Raw genomic sequence first — 15,218 nt, 5'->3', positions numbered from 1 at the left:
AACATTAGTGTTGGATTTTTTTATTTTTTTTTGAGACTGATTACATAATGGACAGAAGTGGTCCCAGGACCAATCCCTGGGGCACTATTACTGTATTGTGGAGAAGCAATCTAACTTTATTTATATTGCGTGTATGTTTATATTTGGTCCTTAAACGCCATCACTGCCATTCCATTCATGTTCAAAAGGTGTGGAAAAACACAGTGAGACTTGTGAAACTGGTTAGGCATTGGTCATTTAGAGTTTCAGTCAAATTACTGTACTATTAGGATACTGGGATTTTGTGTCTGGAGTCTGGACTCTGGAAAAATCTATAATTTCAACATATTAAAGGCAAATTTGATCTTGAAGAGGGATGTTAATGGCACTGCATGTACTGCCGTCCATCTTGATTCAATGATTCTATGGTCTGTAACATTTTAATGACTGATTTCTCTTTTAACCCATTTACAGCTAGAATATTGGTGGCCAACTATTTCCAGTGTATTTACAGGAATAGCCTTGATCAGTCCCTGCACTGACAGAGCGCATGGTGGCATGGGTGTGCTTCACATTTTGTGAGACATTTACCTGCCATTGTTTTCTAGTGCGACTTAAAATGAGCGAGCTAGTTTGCGTGTTCACTGTTCAGTCTGTCTATAGCTCAAGCACACTTTGACAGGACAAGTAGTTGATACTTGGATACACATTGGCTGTTGATGGTATAAGATTGAGACATTTTTGGGTTAAAAACTCGAGCTAACATGAGAGTTTGTAAAGCAAGAAGAGACCTTATTTACACATCAGAAACGAGAACTATTCTAGGCTCATGTCCCTACGGGTCTGTATAAGAGGATGGCTTCTCTTTACATCACAGCAATATAGAGAACCTCAGGGGAAATAACCAAATTGACATGTAATTTAAGTTATTCCTTTTATCTGAGGAAAGCTAAATAATGACTTGCAAATATAGAACACATTTATCAAAAAGCGAGACATGGATGTAATCATGTAACAATCTATTCCATCATGAATGGAGCTCTTCCAGGCAGATCTACATTTACATTACTAATTTGAGGGTGAAATAAATGAGTATACATTTACTAATAATCTAGACTTTTTTATATATTATATTATATTATTATATTTTGTTCCACACTGAACTGCTTGCCAAAGCTTGGTTTCCCTGACCAACTCAGGGGGGACAACGAGAATGAAATAAAACTATTTTTTTTATTTCCCACCCACCCAATATGAAAGTAATGTAATATAAATCTACACGGGGGACAACTCATTTGTACTATATTATACTTTTCAGCTCCAACTGCATCGTTAGTAACATATCATTATGCACATTGTCTTATACTGGACGCAAGGACAGTGAAAATTACCCACCAGGTTTCTTAACTGGGTGCCATTTTTTGGGGGAACAAGTTGTGTCATAATAATTGAGATACAACAGGGACACTCTTACTCCATCACTCACACCACTCTCCTGTCCTTCCTTTCCTGCTGTGAGACTGAAATGTAAACAGCAGGAAAGGAAAGACTGTAGACAGGAAAGTGGTGTGAGTGAGTGATGGAGTTACGAGTGCTCCTGTTGTATCTCTATCAGGATTATATGATGACACAACTTGTTCCCAAAAACATTCTCCATTCCATATGTAATAATATGGAAATTACATAAAATAATATTACTAACGTTAGTCTTTAAAACTTCATAATTACAAACTCAAAATCTTGTTCAATTTGTTTTTTAAATGATTTTTTAGATAAAAACACTTTATGATATTCTCGACCATGAATGTGAATATGCAAAAATGATTTCAAGTATTCTCAATTATTAGAGCAATTGGAAGCTATACTGTGTGAGTGAAAATGGGAATGACATGGGAGGTTTCAAATGTCCAAAACATAGTACATACACACTCTTGTTGAAACTGCTATAGTCTGAGGATGATGCACATAGAACAGATGTTAAGTTCGGCCTTATCAAACAACATTGGACATTGTACCTCGACTTTGCCAAAAATACAAATACAGCTCTTACAATGTGTAGTGTGTTCTTTTCTTTCTCCCCCCTTTATTAAATGGAGAAGAGGTGTTGGATAGTATGTTTTTGGACAACTAAAGGGTGAAATTGTGTGTGAGGCCAATCATTACGAGGAGATATTACAGGTAGAGAGGCAAAAATGCAACAATATATTCTAACATTGTTCTATTGTGAGTTTGTGACTCATTGTTCTCCCCATTCATTTATGAAAATATATTATCTCGTAAAATATTCACTGATCTGCAGATTGTGCAAAACACAATATTGACGTAGAGATGAAGTCAGAACCTTTTGGTTTGTTTTATTGAGATGATAAATAACTAATTGTTTGGTAGCCTAATGTAATATTTTGTCAACATATTGTGACCGTATTGTTAAAATAGGCTACACTTATTATATACTTAATACTTAATACTTACTTAGGCCTACTTAATTTAATTATAATACTACATAACATGGCAATGTAGTAACCTATGTAGAATTATGGCTTCACTTATGAGATATGAGTTTGTGTGCCAGGCTTTAGGCCTATAATGTTGTATTTCATAAAACATTTGTATGATACTTAACAATTGCTTGCATGTTTAGATAAATGTACAAAATTGACAAACTGAATTATTTATTTTATATTGCCTGCCCTGCAGTAAGCATAGTGCATTGTTCATTGTAGTGAGCTTATACAATTTAGGCTTTTGTCTGAATTCAAACAAAAGCGAGAATTATGAAGATAGTATCTACTGTATCTAGTTTAGAGAGACCAACCAAGAGAGCATTATGCATGGAAATAATCTCTTACAACAGATCAGTTGTATCTGAGCTTGCATTATAGGGGTTCAATTCCCACCAAGGCATCAGTAGACAGATATTGTAAATGCAACATATGCACTTTGCAGGATGAGAGGACACACACACACACACACACACACGCACGCACACGCACACACACACGCACACGCACACGCACACGCACTGACTGCACTGATGTTTAGCCTAGACTTTTCCTTCATTCACCAGAAATCCCATGCTACAGTCTACATTTTCCAACTGTAGGAATAATACGAATATTGATATTCTGAAACCAATATTTGGGGCATGCTTACGACTGAGGAGTAGGTCGAAAATACAGTACGTAAACATAAACACAGAAAGATAACTTCACAAAGGGGCTGGTGGCCATCTGATCACAACTGCCCAATACTTGCAACTCCGATGCTTAATTAATTGTCTGTTTAAGCAAGATTCGTATATTATTAGAAATGTTTGATAATCGTTTCTAAAAATGGACTGGCATGCTGCTGTCTTTTTTTGTAAGTTTAATGATAGGCTACACAGAACTCCATCCAATCCTTACCGTTCGATCGCCTGACAATATTCTCCAAAAAAGTGTTCTGAGGGGCCACAAGTCCTCTGCGACCCCCTGCCATCCTGTCGCTTCACTCAGTGCTCCGTGGGTGCATGGATAAGGAGGGAGATCTTCTATCCAGGGGCGTAGCGCTGCTCCAGACGTCTCTCTTCATGGTCTCCCCTCTTTTGAGACGTGATGCGGGTAGTTGGGGAGGGTTGTGTGCTGGGATGGATGTGGTGTACGGTGCAAGAAGAGCATCCCTGCGCATCTCGGGGAAGGAAAACAACGCGTGAGCGCACATCAGCATGGACGCGCATGGGAGTTTAGGAGGAAGGAGGGGCCGTGGGACCAGATTCTGACGAGTTAATACAATACAATATGCTTACGGGTCCATCTGCTGGCCATGCGACAACACTACACTTAATTAACACGCGTCCCAGCTAATGCACTGTGCGAAATGTGAATGCGACAAATTAATCACCCACCTGACCACCATTGGTCGACTCGGTGTCAATGGTCAACGACGCATTTTGGCCACATTAGCGGTGGACCATAAATGTAAAGCCCAGAGCTTCAACTCCCAAGACAGACAGGCTAAAGACAACAGCATGTTCTTATTTATCCCATGGGAAAAAACATTCAAGAGCCTAAAAGAGAAAGAGAGGGAGGCTGGTGGGTCACTGACAGAAACCGTAATGTCCCAGCACAGCTAACAAACGGGTGGGGTGGGTGGTGTGGTGACTGGGAGGGAGGGAGGGAGCCAGCCAACACACGCAGGCAGCCATCGTTCGATCACGACTCGCGTCCCACAACGACGTACAGTAGTAGGCTATACTGAAGAAAGATGGGGCTGAAGCCTGAATTGCGGAATGCATGCTTTGAGATGGCGAGGAAACTATATCCATCCTGCCACTCTCTTCTGGACTGCGAGTCTGACTCTGCGACATATGGAGAATTTCTCGCATTTGATCAGAAGAATATTATTGTCATTGTATAAGACGACATTTGATTGGCAATCCAGTTCAAGTGCATTAAATAGTATTTAGACTGTATGGCGAGTAATTTAATAATTTACATTATTTCAAATTAGGCATATTGTATGATATTAAGCTATCATGAATATTATATAGCTTATAAAAGTCTGGTAAATTGGTGGAGTATACTGATTGAAGGTAGACTGCATTTGTTCCATTTCCACCAATGTGTAGCTTATGCTGGTTGCTGTAATGGTAAAAATTGCAGGGCCCAGGGGACACTTATGTAAGAAAATAACACCCTGCTTTTTAAAGTGTGATCACTAAACCATTATCTAGGCTGTCTTGTCTGTCAATACCATTATAGTATAATTATTTGGGTGCTTTTACAATATATTTCTTTCACTTTTTTGAACCCTTGAAAAGGCATCAAATCATACACTGAATGCCATGCCTGCTATTCCATAACAGCGAGCATTTAATATAAAATGTATTACATCTACAAATAATTCACTTTAAAGACAAGATATTAATAAAACAAACATGTATAGCGTGCATTGCAATGTAAATTATGTATGGTCAGTTGGTCACTGCCAGATTGTTTCACATTGACACTATGAACACACAATGAACAAATGACACAGCTGACATGATTGCTTATGTTTTTACGATATGGCAATTTATTATGAATTTCAGCAATCCAGCTCCCAGGGGTCTAGCACATTTTAAACAGTAAAATATACTTGTCGCTTGGCTGATACAAGCAAGCCAGTCCAAACTACTTTACATATTAATAAAAAAAGAACCTGTCCGCATGACTAGTGTTTCTTATGGGACAGTGAAATGTTGGTCAAACAACTCCCCTTTTCTGCGTGACAGAATTAATATAGTCTGGATTTGGTTCATAAATCAGCAAGATACTTTTAAGAGACCCACTGCCAGCATTAATCGGCATACAAAACAGAGATTGCCTACATACATAAGTTACACAGTCACTCATGACACAGGATAAAGTATGTCACAACTGAGCAGTTAACTTGACCATGTCTTGGTAGTGTTCAGATGACCCAGGTGGTCTGTGATGTACTTGTGTTCGGGAAAGTTCCTGCCGAAGTTATTGTCCCTGATGTTGTTCCACCGCTGTGCTCTCCGCTCGGCGGCATGGCCAAACTCCTGCTCCGGAGTCATGTACGGCCTGCTGATCCAGTACTCGTTCTCGGCCTCGCGCTCCAACTGCGCCACCATGTTGCGTTTCATCTGCCACGTGATGGGCCGAAATCGACGGTACTTTCCGATCCACTGTTTCCCCGGGACACCTTTCCGCAACAACGCCATGGTCAGAAACATGATGATGGATGTCTGGAAAGACAGGTCACAGGAGGTGTCAGGATAGAGACGGTACACTTGTACACATGCTTTGGGGGGGTCCCAGAATTCAGGAATACTGGACCGCTATACATGAAAGACTGGAGAGAATAGCGGGCCTACACATTCCTTTTTCACCCAGTCTGTTCATTCTGGGGGATCCTGCCACATTGAGGCACGTTGCTCCTCCTTTAGCTGAATGGATACAAACGGCCATCATGTCAGGTAGGAGGCTGCTGGTCAAGGACTGGAAGGCCCCATCTGCACCGGCACCGTCCCTTTGGGACGCCTCAATGGGACTAGTGGCCGCTTACGAACGACTGTCATACAGGCTGCTCAATAGAATGGACGACTATGACTTAAAATGGGGCTTTTACCATATGCATGTATCAGGACTCTAGCTCTGAGTGAGCTCTGAACGAGCTGCAATGTTGGAAAAATATATTGAAGAACTATGTCTGGAATTGGGGCTGGGGTGGACTGCGGGATATTTCTGTGCATCTATAGTATTGTATTGTTTTGTTTATTTTGTTATGTGTTTGTTATGTTCCTTTTTTTGTGCATCTGTAGTATTGTATTGTTTTGTCTATTTCTTTGGTTGTGTCTTGTCAATGTTTACATATTGAAGAAAATAAAGAAAGTACAAATCATAAAAAGAAAGCCAGGTCACAGTAATGACTTTTGAGTGATAACAATAATTTGCCACCAAATAGCAAATTATAGACAGTAAAAGCATCAGTGTTAAAGGTTTCTGTATCGTTATACAACTTGCGTACAGTTACGAGTACAGTATTATTTTGTTCTGGTTTCCTCAGACACTGATCAATTTGGAACTCTTAGTGTGTACACAATGTGACCAAATTACACTTTAAGGGTACCTGACCATGAGTGAGGATCAAGTGGTATTATCTATAGCTAAATGCATGTGGACAACATTGAACCTTCATTGTCATGTTGAGGTTATTCTGCAGATGTACGTATATCGAGTCTCGACCTATAGAGTATAGAATATATAGCTGCCTTATATCCCATGCATGGGGAACACAAATTGCCAGGTGCTTTGTAGTTGGGTGGAGTATAATTACTCACACCTGACAATGTAGTGTGCCCCATACCTGCTTCACTGAATAAGTTTACATGTGTTTAGTCAGGCAGTACAACTAGCTGCTGTAAAATGCCGGCCGCTGTGTGAATCTATAGGACATGTTTTCTGACATAACTTTTTTGACATTTGACATGACAAAGAGGAGCTGACCCCAGGTTTGGTGTGTAGTGTACCAGTGTACCTACAATAATATGATGTGCTGCAATGGAGGTCATTTGGGAATCAGAGGGCCCCGGTGGAATCACTTATGTTACAGGTAACATTGGTAGTATTTTGTCAGATCAAATGTTACAATTTTGAAAAATGGTCTTATGTTAAAAGCATAGGCCTATTACATGATGTGAACATGCACGGTACATTATCAGACTTACCGGTAATTTTATCCTTCAACTTCTTATACCCTAATATTAATAATAATAATAGCGGCGTCTATATACAGTCTAGCGGCGTCTATATACAGTCTAGCGGCGTCTATATACAGTCTAGCGGCGTCTATATACAGTCTAGCGGCGTCTATATACAGTCTAGCGCCGTCTATATACAGTCTAGCACCGTCTATATACAGTCTAGCACCGTCTATATACAGTCTAGCACCGTCTATATACAGTCTAGCACCGTCTATATACAGTCTAGCGGCGTCTATATACAGTCTAGCACCGTCTATATACAGTCTAGCACCGTCTATATACAGTCTAGCACCGTCTATATACAGTCTAGCGGCGTCTATATACACTCTAGCGGCGTCTATATACAGTCTAGCACCGTCTATATACAGTCTAGCGGCGTCTATATACAGTCTAGCACGGTCTATATACAGTCTAGCGGCGTCTATATACAGTCTAGCGGCGTCTATATACAGTCTAGCACGGTCTATATACAGTCTAGCGGCGTCTATATACAGTCTAGCGGCGTCTATATACAGTCTAGCGGCGTCTATATACAGTCTAGCGGCGTCTATATACAGTCTAGCGGCGTCTATATACAGTCTAGCGGCGTCTATATACAGTCTAGCACCGTCTATATACAGTCTAGCACCGTCTATATACAGTCTAGCGGCGTCTATATACAGTCTAGCAGCGTCTATATACAGTCTAGCGGCGTCTATATACAGTCTAGCGGCGTCTATATACAGTCTAGCACCGTCTATATACAGTCTAGCACCGTCTATATACAGTCTAGCACCGTCTATATACAGTCTAGCGGCGTCTATATACAGTCTAGCACGGTCTAAATACAGTCTAGCGGCGTCTATATACAGTCTAGCGGCGTCTATATACAGTCTAGCGGCGTCTATATACAGTCTAGCGGCGTCTATATACAGTCTAGCACCGTCTATATACAGTTATAGCGGCGTCTATATACAGTCTAGCGGCGTCTATATACAGTCTAGCGGCGTCTATATACAGTCTAGCGGCGTCTATATACAGTCTAGCGGCGTCTATATACAGTCTAGCACCGTCTATATACAGTCTAGCGGCGTCTATATACAGTCTAGCACCGTCTATATACAGTCTAGCGGCGTCTATATACAGTCTAGCGGCGTCTATATACAGTCTAGCGGCGTCTATATACAGTCTAGCGGCGTCTATATACAGTCTAGCGGCGTCTATATACAGTCTAGCACCGTCTATATACAGTCTAGCGGCGTCTATATACAGTCTAGCACCGTCTATATACAGTCTAGCGGCGTCTATATACAGTCTAGCGCCGTCTATATACAGTCTAGCACCGTCTATATACAGTCTAGCACCGTCTATATACAGTCTAGCACCGTCTATATACAGTCTAGCACCGTCTATATACAGTCTAGCGGCGTCTATATACAGTCTAGCACCGTCTATATACAGTCTAGCACCGTCTATATACAGTCTAGCACCGTCTATATACAGTCTAGCGGCGTCTATATACACTCTAGCGGCGTCTATATACAGTCTAGCACGGTCTATATACAGTCTAGCGGCGTCTATATACAGTCTAGCGGCGTCTATATACAGTCTAGCGGCGTCTATATACAGTCTAGCGGCGTCTATATACAGTCTAGCGGCGTCTATATACAGTCTAGCGGCGTCTATATACAGTCTAGCACCGTCTATATACAGTCTAGCACCGTCTATATACAGTCTAGCGGCGTCTATATACAGTCTAGCGGCGTCTATATACAGTCTAGCGGCGTCTATATACAGTCTAGCGGCGTCTATATACAGTCTAGCACCGTCTATATACAGTCTAGCACCGTCTATATACAGTCTAGCACCGTCTATATACAGTCTAGCACCGTCTATATACAGTCTAGCACGGTCTAAATACAGTCTAGCGGCGTCTATATACAGTCTAGCGGCGTCTATATACAGTCTAGCGGCGTCTATATACAGTCTAGCGGCGTCTATATACAGTCTAGCACCGTCTATATACAGTCTAGCGGCGTCTATATACAGTCTAGCGGCGTCTATATACAGTCTAGCGGCGTCTATATACAGTCTAGCGGCGTCTATATACAGTCTAGCGGCGTCTATATACAGTCTAGCACCGTCTATATACAGTCTAGCGGCGTCTATATACAGTCTAGCACCGTCTATATACAGTCTAGCGGCGTCTATATACAGTCTAGCGGCGTCTATATACAGTCTAGCGGCGTCTATATACAGTCTAGCGGCGTCTATATACAGTCTAGCGGCGTCTATATACAGTCTAGCACCGTCTATATACAGTCTAGCGGCGTCTATATACAGTCTAGCACCGTCTATATACAGTCTAGCGGCGTCTATATACAGTCTAGCGCCGTCTATATACAGTCTAGCACCGTCTATATACAGTCTAGCACCGTCTATATACAGTCTAGCACCGTCTATATACAGTCTAGCACCGTCTATATACAGTCTAGCGGCGTCTATATACAGTCTAGCACCGTCTATATACAGTCTAGCACCGTCTATATACAGTCTAGCACCGTCTATATACAGTCTAGCGGCGTCTATATACACTCTAGCGGCGTCTATATACAGTCTAGCACCGTCTATATACAGTCTAGCGGCGTCTATATACAGTCTAGCACCGTCTATATACAGTCTAGCGGCGTCTATATACAGTCTAGCGCCGTCTATATACAGTCTAGCACCGTCTATATACAGTCTAGCACCGTCTATATACAGTCTAGCACCGTCTATATACAGTCTAGCGGCGTCTATATACAGTCTAGCAGCGTCTATATACAGTCTAGCGGCGTCTATATACAGTCTAGCGGCGTCTATATACAGTCTAGCACCGTCTATATACAGTCTAGCACCGTCTATATACAGTCTAGCACCGTCTATATACAGTCTAGCGGCGTCTATATACAGTCTAGCACGGTCTAAATACAGTCTAGCGGCGTCTATATACAGTCTAGCGGCGTCTATATACAGTCTAGCGGCGTCTATATACAGTCTAGCGGCGTCTATATACAGTCTAGCACCGTCTATATACAGTTATAGCGGCGTCTATATACAGTCTAGCGGCGTCTATATACAGTCTAGCGGCGTCTATATACAGTCTAGCGGCGTCTATATACAGTCTAGCGGCGTCTATATACAGTCTAGCACCGTCTATATACAGTCTAGCGGCGTCTATATACAGTCTAGCACGGTCTATATACAGTCTAGCGGCGTCTATATACAGTCTAGCGGCGTCTATATACAGTCTAGCACGGTCTATATACAGTCTAGCGGCGTCTATATACAGTCTAGCGGCGTCTATATACAGTCTAGCGGCGTCTATATACAGTCTAGCACCGTCTATATACAGTCTAGCGGCGTCTATATACAGTCTAGCACCGTCTATATACAGTCTAGCGGCGTCTATATACAGTCTAGCGGCGTCTAAATACAGTCTAGCGGCGTCTATATACAGTCTAGCGGCGTCTATATACAGTCTAGCGGCGTCTATATACAGTCTAGCGGCGTCTATATACAGTCTAGCGGCGTCTATATACAGTCTAGCGGCGTCTATATACAGTCTAGCGGCGTCTATATACAGTCTAGCGGCGTCTATATACAGTCTAGCGGCGTCTATATACAGTCTAGCACGGTCTATATACAGTCTAGCACCGTCTATATACAGTCTAGCACCGTCTATATACAGTCTAGCACCGTCTATATACAGTCTAGCACCGTCTATATACAGTCTAGCGGCGTCTATATACAGTCTAGCGGCGTCTATATACAGTCTAGCACGGTCTATATACAGTCTAGCGGCGTCTATATACAGTCTAGCGGCGTCTATATACAGTCTAGCACGGTCTATATACAGTCTAGCGTCGTCTATATACAGTCTAGCGGCGTCTATATACAGTCTAGCACCGTCTATATACAGTCTAGCGGCGTCTATATACAGTCTAGCGGCGTCTATATACAGTCTAGCACCGTCTATATACAGTCTAGCGGCGTCTATATACAGTCTAGCACCGTCTATATACAGTCTAGCACGGTCTATATACAGTCTAGCGGCGTCTATATACAGTCTAGCACCGTCTATATACAGTCTAGCACCGTCTATATACAGTCTAGCACCGTCTATATACAGTCTAGCACCGTCTATATACAGTCTAGCACCGTCTATATACAGTCTAGCACCGTCTATATACAGTCTAGCACCGTCTATATACAGTCTAGCACCGTCTATATACAGTCTAGCGGCGTCTATATACAGTCTAGCGGCGTCTATATACAGTCTAGCACGGTCTATATACAGTCTAGCGGCGTCTATATACAGTCTAGCGGCGTCTATATACAGTCTAGCACCGTCTATATACAGTCTAGCGTCGTCTATATACAGTCTAGCGGCGTCTATATACAGTCTAGCACCGTCTATATACAGTCTAGCGGCGTCTATATACAGTCTAGCGGCGTCTATATACAGTCTAGCACCGTCTATATACAGTCTAGCGGCGTCTATATACAGTCTAGCGGCGTCTATATACAGTCTAGCGGCGTCTATATACAGTCTAGCGGCGTCTATATACAGTCTAGCACCGTCTATATACAGTCTAGCGGCGTCTATATACAGTCTAGCGGCGTCTATATACAGTCTAGCACCGTCTATATACAGTCTAGCACCGTCTATATACAGTCTAGCGCCGTCTATATACAGTCTAGCACCGTCTATATACAGTCTAGCACCGTCTATATACAGTCTAGCGGCGTCTATATACAGTCTAGCACCGTCTATATACAGTCTAGCGGCGTCTATATACAGTCTAGCACGGTCTATATACAGTCTAGCGGCGTCTAAATACAGTCTAGCGGCGTCTATATACAGTCTAGCACCGTCTATATACAGTCTAGCAGCGTCTATATACAGTCTAGCGGCGTCTATATACAGTCTAGCGGCGTCTATATACAGTCTAGCGGCGTCTATATACAGTCTAGCACCGTCTATATACAGTCTAGCACCGTCTATATACAGTCTAGCACCGTCTATATACAGTCTAGCACGGTCTATATACAGTCTAGCGGCGTCTATATACAGTCTAGCGGCGTCTATATACAGTCTAGCACGGTCTATATACAGTCTAGCGGCGTCTAAATACAGTCTAGCACCGTCTATATACAGTCTAGCAGCGTCTATATACAGTCTAGCGGCGTCTATATACAGTCTAGCGGCGTCTATATACAGTCTAGCACCGTCTATATACAGTCTAGCGGCGTCTATATACATTCTAGCGGCGTCTATATACATTCTAGCGGCGTCTATATACAGTCTAGCGGCGTCTATATACAGTCTAGCGGCGTCTATATACAGTCTAGCGGCGTCTATATACAGTCTAGCGGCGTCTATATACAGTCTAGCGGCGTCTATATACAGTCTAGCGGCGTCTATATACAGTCTAGCGGCGTCTATATACAGTCTAGCGGCGTCTATATACAGTCTAGCGGCGTCTATATACAGTCTAGCGGCGTCTATATACAGTCTAGCGGCGTCTATATACAGTCTAGCGGCGTCTATATACAGTCTAGCGGCGTCTATATACAGTCTAGCGGCGTCTATATACAGTCTAGCGGCGTCTATATACAGCTTTTGTCCTCACACGTCTCATATTGGCCATTGACAATGAAAGGAGAAATGCACGTCATATGTAGACGAGCAAATGGGCTAACCAATCACATACATTCAGTTGTTTATGAGATGATGTACTGTATGATGATGATGATGTATAATAATTAAGAATACACACACACACGTGTGATTTTATTTTATTGTATTCATCAGTATCTGCAATAATGCAGCTGGTGTGTCCTGATTTTGACCACTTTCAACCTGGTGACCCTATTTTGGGTTATGTTATTTATTATATAGGCAAAAGAGATGATAGGTTCTCAAATAGAAATTTGAGTAAAACTATACCTAACCCTAACCTCAGTAAAACTATACCTAACCCTAACCTCAGTAAAACTATACCTAAACCTAACCTCAGTCAAACTAGCGCAGTGGCTGGGGGGCGTTTCCAAGAACCCGAAACGGATACCATATTAGCGTTTGTGGGACGTACGGTTGACGTAGTGTTGCTCCTCGTGGGACAGCAGGCTAGTCAGGTGGGCCCCGTGGACACGACACTCCCTCTCGGCCGCGTCCCAGCTCTTCCTGGTGGGGAAGTAGCGTAGCAGTGACCCTGGAACTTGTGCCATCCGTAGTCACATGTCTCCGTGTCTGGTGAGAGGGAGAGAGGACACGTAGCTCATGAGTTTACCTTCTTCGATGTGTTATCCTGCATTGTTATTTAAACAAAGGAAAGGAAAGGAAAATGAGTGATAGTTTTGAACCAAATGGACCCTCACGGGTTAATGTACACATGAACACATGGATATGGGTCCATCTGCACTCTTAAGAGTGCAGATGTTCCATTAATGTTCCATTAAAGTCAGTGAGCTTCCCAAACCCTATTCCTTAGTTTCCCAAAACAGGGACCCATATGCGGGTCGCACACCAATTTGTATGGGTCGTGAGTAAATTCCCCCTTTTGTTGTTTTTGTTTCCTACCTGTATATATTTTGTATTATTATAAAGAGATGATACGCACGGAAGAATGGTGGTTCTTTAATGCATTTTGACCTGAGATCAGATTCCAAAAATGTCTTAAATCCTGACAGTTTAAAAAAATAGCAGACCTACAAGCTCGTAGCGCGCCACTCGGTGGTGCGCTATGAGCTTGTAGATCTGCTATTTTTCAAGCTTGTAGTGCTTTTAGGTCTGCTATTGAACACTCTTTTTTTAACCTGACCAATAACAGTAGCTTATCTGTCCAATACTTTTTGCCTAACCAATAACATTAGCCTCTGTCTAATACATGTTTTAATTTTATTATAAGAGGTCTTTAATACAAATACAATATTGAAATAAGAATACCATAGCAGCATACTGGGCTCAACATTGAGTTTGCAATCACAGAAGAACTACCATCAAAACATTAAATTATAACAAGTTATAGTTGGTACAATATATATATAGCACATACCTGTAAGAACAGACAAATAAAACACATATTTGTAGTTGGAACTGGTCCACTGCTTCCTCAGACTGTCTGTGGGCAACACAACACAAACAGTAAACTCACTTTATTTTCGTGCAAAAAGAATAACACTGTGTGACGTCATCACTAGTCCCCGTGATAAACCAAAAGCTGTTTACAAAAAGATTCATTGCTCTCAGATAATATTATCATAATGACCCAACGTCATATGTATATTAGACACTGTATGCTTCAATTTACAGCTGAAATGAACACTCTTTCATAACAAAAACATAAAATAACATCACAGCGTTTTCAAAGAGCCGCCTCACCTCATAGGAACACGGAATCCACTGAGGTAGCTACGGTAACACCACTAGGACATACAGAGCGGCAGCTACGGGAACACCACTAGGACAAACAGTGTGATATGCAGTGAACCAAAGTGCTATATAAATTATCTTAGTTTGCAACAACAAAACAATGTCTGGTACTGCTCAATAAGGGGCAAATGAACAACTCAATTTAACTAACTATTTAACTCTGTTACACTGGGCACTTCAAAATAAAAGGTAGACCAAACGTACAACAAGTGTCAAAATAAATATATCCCAAAGCAATGTAAATAAACAAATAAAACCAGCAAGTGTCCCCGGCAGTTACAACAATATAGTGATGTTGTGTTTTAACAGTACACAATGAACATGATGGATCTAAAAACGAATCCACTAGAGAGATAGAGATATTACCCACCTGTCAGTTTCAGGTCGGGACACAGAACTTGTATCTTAGCGTAACAAACAGTAGTCCTTTCCTAACATTTGAGAATATATTTTGACCTCCCTCTGGAAAAAATTAAAAAGAACCTTACCAAAATTCCATTGGGTTTCGTAGTCTCGTTGGTCTGCTGGATAACG

The 15,218-nt window shown here is 41.8% G+C and overlaps 2 protein-coding genes across 2 annotated transcripts in view; both read right to left on the bottom strand.

Annotated features, from left to right (window-relative positions):
* LOC308328075 (voltage-gated delayed rectifier potassium channel KCNH1) overlaps positions 1–3,456 on the bottom strand; it is a gene marked incomplete at both ends in the record, with an annotated part of 63,285 nt that extends 59,829 nt beyond the window's left edge. The window contains one exon of the mRNA XM_080781763.1: positions 3,384–3,456. Within this exon, the coding sequence (XP_080637889.1) occupies positions 3,384–3,456 (73 nt within the window). The remainder of the gene's footprint in view (positions 1–3,383) is intronic.
* Positions 3,457–5,008: 1,552 nt separating this feature from the next.
* Positions 5,009–15,218, bottom strand: part of LOC308328630 (large ribosomal subunit protein mL63-like) — a 10,398-nt gene continuing 188 nt past the window's right edge. The window contains exons 1-4 of the mRNA XM_080782605.1: positions 15,173–15,218; positions 14,308–14,373; positions 13,345–13,502; positions 5,009–5,710 (exon numbers count right to left, since the gene is read on the bottom strand). The exon at positions 15,173–15,218 is cut by the window's right edge and continues 188 nt beyond it. Coding sequence (XP_080638731.1) covers positions 5,384–5,698 — 315 coding nt within the window. The 5' untranslated portion in view covers positions 5,699–5,710; positions 13,345–13,502; positions 14,308–14,373; positions 15,173–15,218 and the 3' untranslated portion in view covers positions 5,009–5,383. The remainder of the gene's footprint in view (positions 5,711–13,344; positions 13,503–14,307; positions 14,374–15,172) is intronic.

This window comes from Protomyctophum bolini (genome assembly GCF_963924005.1).
Source record: "Protomyctophum bolini genome assembly, chromosome: 14".
In the NCBI taxonomy this organism is placed as follows: Eukaryota; Metazoa; Chordata; class Actinopteri; order Myctophiformes; family Myctophidae; genus Protomyctophum; species Protomyctophum bolini.
Note: the sequence above shows the minus strand (reverse complement) of the source record. Positions and strands in the feature narration are given on the sequence as shown.